General features: G+C 34.0%; 3 protein-coding genes across 4 annotated transcripts in view; 1 reads left to right on the top strand and 2 right to left on the bottom strand.

Annotated features, from left to right (window-relative positions):
• LOC125665233 (E3 ubiquitin-protein ligase HECW2-like) overlaps positions 1 to 4,229 on the bottom strand; it is a 41,916-nt gene extending 37,687 nt beyond the window's left edge. Inside the window, exon 1 of the mRNA XM_048897877.2 lies at positions 4,080 to 4,229. The gene's annotated coding sequence lies outside the window, so the exon portion shown is untranslated. The remainder of the gene's footprint in view (positions 1 to 4,079) is intronic.
• On the top strand, positions 1,506 to 3,112 carry LOC125665239 (uncharacterized). The gene is made up of 2 exons (XM_048897896.2): positions 1,506 to 2,063; positions 2,743 to 3,112. The coding sequence occupies exons 1-2, from the start codon at positions 1,625 to 1,627 to the stop codon at positions 2,976 to 2,978; spliced, it is 675 nt and encodes a 224-aa protein (XP_048753853.2). The 5' UTR covers positions 1,506 to 1,624; the 3' UTR covers positions 2,979 to 3,112.
• A 2,934-nt stretch (positions 4,230 to 7,163) lies between the features above and the next one.
• Positions 7,164 to 12,285, bottom strand: LOC125665232 (uncharacterized). 2 transcript variants are annotated; one of them, XM_048897876.2, is made up of 2 exons: positions 12,178 to 12,285; positions 7,164 to 9,842 (listed from the first exon to the last, which is right to left on the bottom strand). In XM_048897876.2, the coding sequence occupies exon 2, from the start codon at positions 9,821 to 9,823 to the stop codon at positions 8,987 to 8,989; it is 837 nt and encodes a 278-aa protein (XP_048753833.2). In that variant the 5' UTR covers positions 9,824 to 9,842; positions 12,178 to 12,285; the 3' UTR covers positions 7,164 to 8,986. The 2 variants fall into 2 exon arrangements, with proteins under 2 accessions (XP_048753833.2, XP_056008130.1); XM_056152155.1 differs by having other exon boundaries at positions 12,162 to 12,180.
• Positions 12,286 to 12,295: the final 10 nt, after the last annotated feature.

Below are 12,295 nucleotides of genomic sequence, written 5' to 3'. Positions count from 1 at the left end.
AAACACATATGCCACTCCTTCTAATTCAATCACAATGTCATTGATGGAATTTTTATAGCGATTACTTTGTACGTACTACATGCATATATTAATCAAATTATATTTTTGTACATACATATCTACTGATGTACATACAAATCTACTAATATACTTTATCATATAGTAAGTAAGTAAATTGTTTATTATAGTGACATGTGTAATGATACAGTTATACAATTAATTTGACAATAAACATACGTTTTTACACCCGGTCCAAAGGACCTATATGAAACTGATTAATATTTTTACAATGTTTATTCAAACACATAAATGGAGATGGAATGATATTAGAATGTCTTTTTTGTGAAGTTCTGACGGATTTTGAAAGCATCAAGTATGAAGATAGCGGCTTGCCTTGGAAATATACATAAAATATGCGAGAAGAGTGCATTATCTAATGACAAATTTGACAAATTTTTAAATCCTATATAATTGCTTTATGAAAGCAAATCATTATGTGATCTCTTGAACATTATCTTATGTCATCAATTGTCATATAGGAGACGGCCTTCTAAGTTATAAGAACTTGTGCTCAATCTTACTGTTATAACATCTGGACAATAAAATATGTTCAAATCAAATCACAATGTCACACAACAGAAAGTAATATTATTAATCTGTAATCAATTAATAAAATTATGGTTAAATGAATAACTAGATGCACCTACAATATAGTATATTTCTGTCTGTGTAGCAAGTACTTTTCAAAAAGTCAAAAATGTTTTGACATAAAATTACCAATGCAAACAATGCATGATCCTATACCAAAAAGGGTCAATATTAGGCCAAAAAAAAAAAATATATGTTGGTTTCCACTTTCACCTCAAAATTTCTAAGGGTCGGTAGGTAGGTAGTTTTTTGTTGGGTTTTTTTTTTTATAAGTTGAATTATTTTTTGATTAACACAGTGATTGTCTAGTAATCAAATTTTATAAAAGTTATATGATGAATCAAAACATTTTTTCCACTGTACTGTAAATAAAATGTTTCTGTGTTTTGGAATCTGTTAGTGCATAATAAATAACTTAATAAATCAATAATATACTCTGACATTCGCAAAATCTGTGAGAATGGAAAAAAATGTGTTATGGTTGGCAGAAATTTTTAGGGTCGGTCAGGAAAGTGGAAACCAACAATTTTTTTTTTTTTAGGCCTTAAGCCCTACAATATGTTTTCCCTAACTCGATCTAATTTTGTTTCAACTTTCTTACAAATTAACAAAAAGAAAGAAAAAAAACCTTGTTAATCAAAAACAAAAATTTTGCTCCAAAGAAAAAAACAAACCATTATATATATATATATATGTAAATCTTTAAACTTGCCACATATGGAATCATTTCAATCAACTATAAAATAATATTTTAAAAAAAATTAAAAAGGGCAAGGCCAAAAATAAAAATATGTTTGTTTCCCCTCGCCCCGACCGGGTCAAAAAAAAGGGCCCGGGTCAAAAGTTTTTTTGCCAAAAAATTGCGATGGTTTTTTTTTTTTTATTTCCGTAAAAAAATCGTGTCCGCTCCGTGTCGGTTCTAGACGTTACTTCTGCTTTTTTCGGAAGTTACCGGGATTTATCGATACTTGAAAAAATGGGTGACAGAAAAGCGTTGTCGTCTACTGTAAAGATAAAATACAAACACACATCTAAAGTTGTGCCCATAATAGTCAACAGACTCTACAGTTTCTCCAAACACTGTACATGGAATGAGGTTTTGAATGATTTGACAGCAGACGGCGACCATAACATAGACAAGTTGGACGAAGTAACTGTCACCGTGTCGGACAAACTTGCCAACGGTGTAACTTTTGAGCCAGATTTTGAAGAACAGATACAAGTGGTTCACAACTTTGATAAAAAATTGAAATATGTACAATTTGACGTGATAAGAGACTTAGAACCAAATAACAATGTACCAAAAGGTCAAAATCCTCCTACATGTCCTACAGCTTTCGATGTTTTGATGAGAAAGTCCAGCACACTGACAAAGCTCCCTCAAAAGATTGATGAAGCCTCTCCCAGATTTACAGGTAATTTATATGCATTATTATATTTCTATCAAGTAGGTTTGAGATGGTGTATGGCTCATGTCTTAAAGTTATAAATGAGTCTGTCCCACACCATTTCATTTCTTTCTTCAATGTTCCCAAACTTTTGGTCTGGGGAAATTTATGGTAGGTGTAAAAACGGTAAATTCCTAGGGGAAGTGCTGCCCAAATTTTTTTCATTTGTTTATCATCATGATGATCAATATCATAAACAATGGATACATGAACTAAGATGAATATTCACTGTTCAAATCTTTTTAATCAAATGACAAAATGTCAGAAGAACAGAAATTGGATTTGTGTGTTTGTCCACATTCAATCTGTATCCTTGCATTGTTCAAAAATTTAAATGCTTTTTGTAGGCCTTATATACATGTGCAGGATAAAACATGTTTGCATCTACCATGCATATTCCCCTTTTTCACTCTCCAAAAGGACATTCAGTATTAAATGCACAATCTGTGGAAATTATGTTTTTGGCAGCCTTTATATTTACAGTCATTGAATGATAACATCTTTATAATATTTGTATCATTGAAGTAATGGAAGTAGGGATGAATCTTTGAATTTAACCTTGGGTAATCTGAAAAAGAAAATAAAGAGCACAAAAACATTAAAATCAATTTTTTTCTCTGACAAGTGTTTTTTTTGTCACTTTCAGGGGATGTTCTACATGGAAAAGTTTTCACAAGACTCCAGCTTGCATGTACCAGTCACATTGAATTTGCATACTACAGCTCGGATGTTGGCCGCAAAGACATATGTGCATATTGTGTTGCAACAGAGATCCAAAAGGACAAGGACTTGTGCAAAAACTTTAAAGTTGTGCTGCCAGTTTGTGACTTGTGTCGTTCAAAAAAATTGGAAGTCCCAAAGAGAAATCCAATTAAGAAATAGTTAATTCTAGTCTGACAATCAGTTAATTCTAGTCTGATATTCATCCTCTCTAAGTCATTCTTTTTAACATGTTGTTTATGATTTTTGTTTCTACTTGTTTCTAGTCAAGAATAAATGTTTTTTGTTTATTTTCATTTATTTCTTTAAATGTTTTTTAAAGAAATGTCGGAGTAAAGAAAACAGAAATTACACATCCAGAGCATTCATATTAGCATACAGATTCAACGCCAGCAAGCCATTCCAGGATTTTAATACATAAAACATTGAAGCTCAACCAATCCTCAACATAGAAGTATAAATGTTCTCTTCTCCAGATGTTAAGCATTGAAGACAATCAGTGCCCTGTTTGACAGATCTGCTTTTTTTCCGACAATACATATAAAATTATATGAATTTAAAAAAAAAAAAATATCACCTGCCTGCCTGGTCAGTTTCAAAAACTAGACCCGGGGGAGGGGAAACAAACATTCTTTTAATTGTGGCCCAACATTGAATAAGTTGACAGTAATCATCACTCTCAAGATACTAACAGAGCAATGCAGGGAAGATAAATTTTGGCAGTGATACTACGACTAATGGCATCAAAATAACCCACCCAAGCCTAACCTGATGGGGATTGATAGAGGGTGTGCCATTCACACCCTATAACCAACATGTCAACGATAAGTTCAATATTTCCTTACATGTACATCTTTTTAATAAAATTTACAATTACATACATTGAAAATGACACAGACCCGTTATCAACAGGTCACAAACCTAGTGACGAATTTAATCAGTGAGTTGTTTTTGTAACTGCTCCTTATAGTTTGCCCCCTGTTTGTGCCAGGGCATGGTACACATTAAAATGTCTTGGAATTCCAGTAAAATTTCTCAATTAATTCGACCGAAAGCACTGCCGGCACAACAACAATGAACACAATCGTGGACAGTTAACATGACTTATGCTTTTATCTGATTAATAAAACGCCAGGTCTATATAAAACAGTTTGAGGCTATTTCAACCTGAAATGAACTGAGAAAATCCATGAACTCAAGTTCAGTATTGTTAGTTTTGAACTAAATACCCCATTTCCACTTTATCAGCAAACATATACTTACGGTCTGATATTTTATAGAATTATCGTGTTTATTTTCTAGCAGGCTGCAAGTTTTTGTCAAAATATACATGAAATAACGTTGTTTTATTTGGAAAACAGAACTCATCGGTTCGCTAACATCCTTTTCCTGTTGTTGACATGTTGAACTGTGCATTGTGGGATTTCTATGGCGGAATCTTCGGGATGTAAAGGGAAAGTATCAAAATACGTTTTATTGTAGTGACATCAATATTTGTCTTCCAGTTCTAGGATCCAATATTCCCTATTAGTTAGATGCGAATAGATTTCTCCCTTTCCTTTAAAACGTAATTGATGGGTGTGTAGGAGATACAACCACTCATTAAATTTTAAAAAAAATGAATTCAATGAAAATTGCGAGATATATATTTAAATAATAACTAAATAAATAAATAATAATCAATTTAATAATTTCAGACACGTTTAACTACCAAAACAGGCACATGAATTTGTGATTTTGATGATTAAATAATTTTAAATGTTGTCTTGCAAGACAATAATGTTCTAGCCTATATATACTAAAAGCGGTTATTTTAATTGAGTAGTTTTATTAGGATTGTCTTTTTTGTACAAAATAAATGTGTTTATTAGTCATTGATATATACATGTATTATGCCATTGGGAAATTCTTGATGAAGATGGTTGTCATCACTTTCACATCTAATGCCCCTTTAAGATGGGAATTTCCTCTTTAATATGGAATAAAAGAATGAAAATTATTTAAGATGAAAATAACAATAACTGTCGGACAGTGAAATTTAACCTAGAAACATATTGTGCACTAACACACATTCTGAATATAAAAGCCTTAAAGTGGGTCATGTTGCACCAGTTCATCTGATATGTGAACTCATTATGTATTTCTCTGAGAGTGAGGTTGTGACAAAATGTTGGTGCAATATCTATCTACATACTGGTATGCTAATAAAAAGTCCAGGAAACCATTTGATCTACTTTTAGCCCTAAAGTAGGTCATGGTGCACCAATTAGTTGAAATGTGAACTGATTATGCTTTCTCTGAGAGGGAGATTGTGACTAAATTTCAGAGCAATACCTACGACCATACCCAAAAAAATATGGAAAACTGTTTGACCTACTCATACCCCTAAAGCACTGTAGGTCATAGTACACCAATCCAGCTGAAATGCTAACTGCACTTGTCTTCCTCCGAGAGGAAGCCTTTGACTAAATATCAGTAGGTTTTCCGGATGATTTATATATGTACCATACTATATTTACTTCCTAAATAATATTCTCACTGTTTTCTTTTACACGCAGATGTTTTCAAGCATATAATTAAGGGAAAGTTGATAACTTTGTAAAGTAATTAATCTACACATGTACTTTAAAGTAATTATGTACAAAAATAATACATGAACATCGGGTCATACAGCTTTTTAAAAAATTGAAATGCAGGAATATGTGTGACAGAGGTAAAAAAAGAAAAAAAATCTCAGCAAGTTGTAGTAGACGCATCGTCGGTTACCCACGGGTGCTTCTATTCGATTCTCTCCATCATCACCCGTGGGTCAAATTCCTATTCAAATAACTCACATGAGGGAGCGTGAGTGGACTCAAAACCGTCGTTTGCGACGATGTTTTAGACGTTGATTTTAATTAATTTTTAGCATTTTCCTTTAATTTATATGCTCATAAATTCCAATATTTTTCGATAATTTTTTAATGACTTTTAACCTAGAATCACTAAAGCCATCGATCGACCAATCAATTAGACAATGAACAATTTGTAGCAAACCCGCACTTACAGCAATGAAGCCCCTTTTATTGTTTCCACCCACCAGGTACAGATATACAGACATACATGTACATCCCATTTTGCGTCCGTGTAAATAATTAACTTTACACTTGTCGCTCTGTTGACCACAGATCGCCATTAACCTCGCCGCTCCAATGAGTAGATATCGCCGTTACAAATCTTCTAATTTTGTATTTATTTTCAATTAAATATTTATTTTTTTTTATTATTATTTTTTTTTTTTTTTTTTTTTTTGCAAAACTATTGGAGCGACGATCGCTGCCCCTGCAAAACGATTCAAAACAAAAATATTTTTTAAGGAACATTAAAAAAACACTAAGTGAAATATCAGTGTCAACGAAATCAAAATCAAAAAGTTAAGAAGCAATATTCTAAGTTCTATTTCAATCTCATGAATGTTCTCAAATAATTCCAAACAAACCTAATTCATGTGATGAAAATGTCAGAATTGTGTCTCATCATAGAGCAATTAAATTTATACACGTATTTTTCGACAACTTCAAGAATGTTCTCAAATAATTCAAAAACAATTCAAAATCATGAAAAGGTGAAGATAACGAACAATGATCAATCTCATAACTCCTATAAAGAATACAAAATAGAGAGCTGGGCAAATACGTATTCCTGGATCGATACACCAAAGGTGGGATCAGACACCTAAGAGGATTAAGCATTCCCCGTCGACCGGTCACACCCGCCGTGAGCCATTTATCTTGATCAGGACTTGGTAAACGGAGTATAAGTGTGCCACAAACGGCCCAACAATCAGTATGAAACACGTTAGACAGGCGTTGACACGTTATTTTAAATTATTAAAGCCATAATGAATTCATTAGATATGACTCAACATTACTTGACTTTAGGAGTATGCGATATAGAAGCCACCGAAGCTAAATTACGTCAGCAATCCTCGGTTCATTGGCTCGATCCAAAATATTCAAAATATCCCCAAATTCAGAACTAACTCTCTCTTGAAAACTCGATACACTGTTTAAAATATGTGGAATTCTACCTCCCCAAAAACGTGAGATTAACTATGGCCATGTTTAGATGTGGAGTTTTACCACTGAGAGTCGAAACTGGTCGATATAAATGCGAACCATTTGAGGACAGAATATGTGTTTTGTGTGAACAAAATGAAATAGAAACAGAGAAACATTTTTTGTTACACTGCTCTTTATATAATAGGTTAAGAAATGATTTCTTCAGCAGAATAGGTGTATCTCAATACCAAAATTTAATTTTATATTATTCCTTATTTGTAAAGGTAATCAATAATTATCCACGACAGATAGCAAACTTTATATTTAATTCCTATAAAATCAAACAGCAAAAATTACATAGAAATTGATAATCTTATATCACCATTCGCTTGTATATATACAATGTTATGATACATATATATTGATTCAAAGTGACATACAGGTCCGTCTGTTCAATAATTTATGTACTTTGTAAAATGTTGTGAAATATTGTATTTTAAAACACATGTCACTATAATAAATAAATTGCTTACTTATTTTAAAGAAAACACTGCTACGACCGAATGTGCTAAGTATAGGTCTAAAATTCTAAAATGTGGCACTTCTACTGCTGACGTCTTGATATAAGTAAAACTTCTCGACAGGTCGTAAAACAAACAATCAGCCGAATAAAATGCCGCCAAATCCTACTTTCACTTTCATGAAAATTGCCTTTACCAAGAACTCCGTTTATTACATCTAGCATATATATATGCAAATCAAGGTTATCGAATATGAATCACAATGTTTATGGAATATAGATAACAATATTATTGAATATAAATAACAGGATGTATCACATATAAATCAAGCTGTTCGCATATAAATAACAAGATTGCAAAATATAATCAAAGTATCCCATATAGATAACAAGATTATCAAATATAAGGCAAACTTTATACAATTTAAAAAGCAAGATTATCGCATATAAAACAAGATTATCAAATAGAACTCAAGATTTATCGCATAAACATATACATTGAAATCAAAATATTATAATAAAGATTCATCGCTTAGATAAATCAAAATCAAAATTTTCGCATACAGATATCAAGATTGCCGGATTTGAGTTAAGATTTTTGCATAATATTATGAGTAACATGATCATTGAATACAAATCAATATTTTTGCATCTGCTCTCATCAGGTCGATATAAGTCTACGGTCAATATATTCTTATCATATTGATAAAAACATTCATTTGACCTCATAAAAACGCTCTAATTGTATAATACATTCTTCACATTTCAAAATAAAAATTCCATATTGCTCCAAGCTGAGACCTGGCCAACGAATCATCATAAAAAGTCATAGTTTTCCCCAGTTTAGGTAGACACAGACACTTGCTTCTGTAAATTTATTGTGACGTAACGCGTGTTATTATTAGTATACCGCTTACGTCACAACTTATTTACAGAAACAAGTTCGAATCCCGTGAGAGACAAATATGCAAATTAGCACTCGCCACAGGCATCCACACAGTCCCCATTACCAGATGTATCTTATCCAACATATCTCGCCTTTTTCAGGATCGAACCCCTCCCCCTTATCCAGATCCTACGGAAGCGATAACTTTGAGAGAGGGTTCAACACCAAAATTATCATCAATCATCTACTATTTCGTTAAACATCTGTGGCTAATATTTGTTTAACAGCAGGAATGAATGAAAACATGAAAACATTTAGAAATTTCACATTTGTCTGCTCAGATTACCCCCCCCCCCCCCCCCTCTGTGCTGTAGGTAGTCAACACTATATTATATTCACGACACTTTCACTTAAATTCCATGTGCACATACCACTAATGGTAGTACTCATTATAGTATATGATCACGAAAATTTCACTTAAATTGTATGTACACTTGCTAATTCTGATTCTGCTCAACATATTTGAATTTTTGAAATGTTCGGTTTTTAACATTGTCCAAATTGTTCAATGATTCAGAGGGCTTTTGTGAAGAGCTTCGAACTATCAGCAATAAGAATCATTACAAATCTTGTTCCAGTGATAGGGCAAGATATTTAGATTCGAGTTGTGAATCCTTGATAAGAAATTGTCAACCAATACGTGAGAAGTGGTAATGGAAAGATTTCAATCAAACCATTTGCTTAAAACATCATATTCTTTCTGCAAATTTTGGATAACCTCCTCAAGTTTCTCGGCTTCGCTGCAGAGCTTTCCGTTTTCCATTTTGGAGAAATCGACTGCATTGTGAATCAGAGATCCCAGATCGATGATGATTCCATAAGCGGCAATAACGCTCAAGCCCTCGGCTGACAGTTTGGCAGCGCCTTTAGAAGCATCCTTCATTACCAAGTCGCCCAATTCACTACCAAGGCTTAGAATTCTGGCAACCTCATCTGTACTTCCAGTTCTATACACATCAGCAGCTCTGGTGTTGCCAATTAACTCTGATATTCCTTTCGCAAGCATCACAGCACCTCCAGTATGCTTCACTCCCTCCAAAATCTCAGAAGTTTCAAATCCGTTATCGCCTTTTATTTCCAGTTTGAATTCGTCAATCTCCTCCTTGACTGCTTCTACTAAACGTTTCATTTTCTTAGAGGCTATGTCATGAGTTTCCAGACTCGTTTTCGCTTCATTACATTTACCTTTGACGATTTCAAATTTGACAGCCCCGTGAGCAACTCCTGCAACACCAGATGTCACTCCTGTAGCAATGCCAGTTACCGTTAATACCAGAGAAGCTCCGAAGGTGAATGGAGCCGACAAGATTCCTGCTATTGCCAGGCCCCCACCCACAAGACCGACGCTGGAATACGTCATAAATCCAATGGAATGAATCCTCGCCTGTGTCTGGACTTCGTCTTTGATACTAGTTAATTCTGCTATGATATGTCTTCGTTCTGCAGCCCATGTTTCCGAGAAGTAAGACTTGGCTTCTTTGAAGGATTTGAAATTCTCCATCAATCGACTGTATTCACACCTACAGATGTACAAAACAACTGGTGAACAATCTCTTGAAATAGAATTGCCTTCTTTAGAGTTCTTTTCAAAGATATCGATATGAATTGTCCAATTATTATTCTGTATAACGTATATTTATCTTAATGGTTTTTTCTTTAAAAGGGCATGGACACCATTTGAACTGAAAATGTTCCAATTTTATCTCCTCGTTTTTTGATATTTGAAATGCTTAACCGATGCATATCTAATGGTCAGCAAAAATTTTAATGTCAGTTGCTGAGTTACATGTATAAGTGAGATATAACACTCACAGGTCTGTGTTAGGTAAACAAGGATCGTTCCATGTTTTTGTTTACATGTAGATTGCTTAACATAAACGCTCATGTTTGAAACAAAACAAAACATGACAAACACTAGAAACTGTTTAATTGTGTTAAGAACTAACATGAAAGGCGAAGACAACGAACAGCGATCAATTTCATAACATGTAATATGAAAAAAATGCTTTAAACGTAACTCTAACCTACATAAACAGAACATGGCACGAGCCTTGTTTATATAGCAAGGAATTCTGAGCTTTGTTTCTCTCTTGTAACGTGACAACTGACATTAAAATTTTTGCTGACCATTAGAAATACCCTAGTTACGCATTACAAATATTAAAAATGGAGAAATTTGAAAAAAATCAGTTCAAATCGTGTCCATGCTCCTTTACGTATCTTTTATTTTCAAAGTCTTGAAAGATTCACACTTCTTGCAACATATGTCAGTGATTGCTGTATCGAACTGTCAACAATTGATAGCTTATCAATAAAAATGTCCAGATTCATGTGAAATCAGAAATATGATATGTGTGACAATACCATTATACAAGTTACGCCCAGTTTTACATCTTTTTACTAGATTGCAATTAATCTTGTATTGTGATTTCAGGGACATATATTTTGATCGCCTGTTATTGTTTTCTTAACTAGTGGTGTTTTTTATTATAAATTTCACTTTTAAACCCCTTTTTAGATTTCAACAAAACATTTAGCGCATTGGTCACGTGATCAGAGTATCTATGTGTGTGTGTGTGTGTGTGTGTGTGTGTGTGTGTGTGTACCATGGCCGACTTGTATCTGGGAGTGATATAATATACTACATGTACATGAAAGGTAAAGATAACGAACAGTGATCAATCTCACAAATCGCATAAACAATACAAAATAGATAGTTGGGCAAACATGGACCCCTGGACACACCAGAGGTGGGATCAGGTGCCTAAGACGAGTAAGCATCCCCTGTCGAACGGTCAAACCCGCCGTGAGCCCTATATCTTGATCAGGTAAACGGAGTTAACCGTAGTTAAAACCAGTGTGCCACGAACATATAACACCTATAAGTGTTCATGAACGTCATAATGATGCAAGTTTACGGAAAAGAAAATGGGCTCTTTTTTCTCCTATAGGTTTGAGCATTTTCAATAGGTAGAATTTATAAATATTTCATAAAAATCAATAAAGCAAATTTGTTTCTATAACACAAAAGTGATACCAAGTCCTATATCTACTAGTAATACATGTATTGAGTTATATACAATATATCCATTTTACACCCCAAATCGTCGTCCCATCCCAAATCATCACCGGCGACGATTTGAGATGACATTCCGCCCCAAATCGTCGCCCCGACAATGATTTGGGACAATATTTCACTATCATTGGAGGCGACGATTTGGGATGTACTACAGTACACCCTTATCGCCCGTCCTAAATCGTCGCTCGTCAACAGTTTATTGACGTTTTAAGGATAGATTACACATAAGTTATTTCATTGTACCCCTTCTTATATGGGGTTATATAGGTTTCACTTGGTCTGTTTGTCTGTCTTTCACTCATATCTCTGGTGTTTGTCGACCTATTGGGCTGACATTTTGTATGTAGATTACAGGTGTCCCTCTGCCATATCTCCCCAAAAATGAGAATTCTCGAACACACCGCGGGCTGTGCACAATTTTCAGCAACTCTGCAATATCTCTGGTATTTGTGAACCGATATTTTAGTTACATATGTCCCTAGTATGTGCTTCCCGTAACATGATCGTAATATTTAACGTCCTTGAAATATAAAAAGGAGACGAATGAAAATTTTAGTTAGCGAATTCTGGGATTCCCGATTACTCCCTTGTGTAAATATAGAATAGACGATGTCAAATTCTAATAAGACAAATATTTCGTGACGAGCCCCTGTGCATAAACAACAATGGCGTCACTACCACCAACAAATACAACTCTCTCAAAAGTAACAACACCACTACCAACCAAAACAACAATAACAAATACTGTGATCATAATTACTCTTTAAAAAATATACCACAGCGGTCATAGCTGGACCACAGAAGAAGATCGGCGACGATTTGGGACGTGCGACAACTTGGGATGTAGCGTATCCTTACTGTAGCTGATGCTTAGAATTTCTGAACAGGAATACT

Source organism: Ostrea edulis, chromosome 10 (genome assembly GCF_947568905.1).
Source record: "Ostrea edulis chromosome 10, xbOstEdul1.1, whole genome shotgun sequence".
Classification (NCBI taxonomy): domain Eukaryota; kingdom Metazoa; phylum Mollusca; class Bivalvia; order Ostreida; family Ostreidae; genus Ostrea; species Ostrea edulis.
Note: the sequence above shows the minus strand (reverse complement) of the source record. Positions and strands in the feature narration are given on the sequence as shown.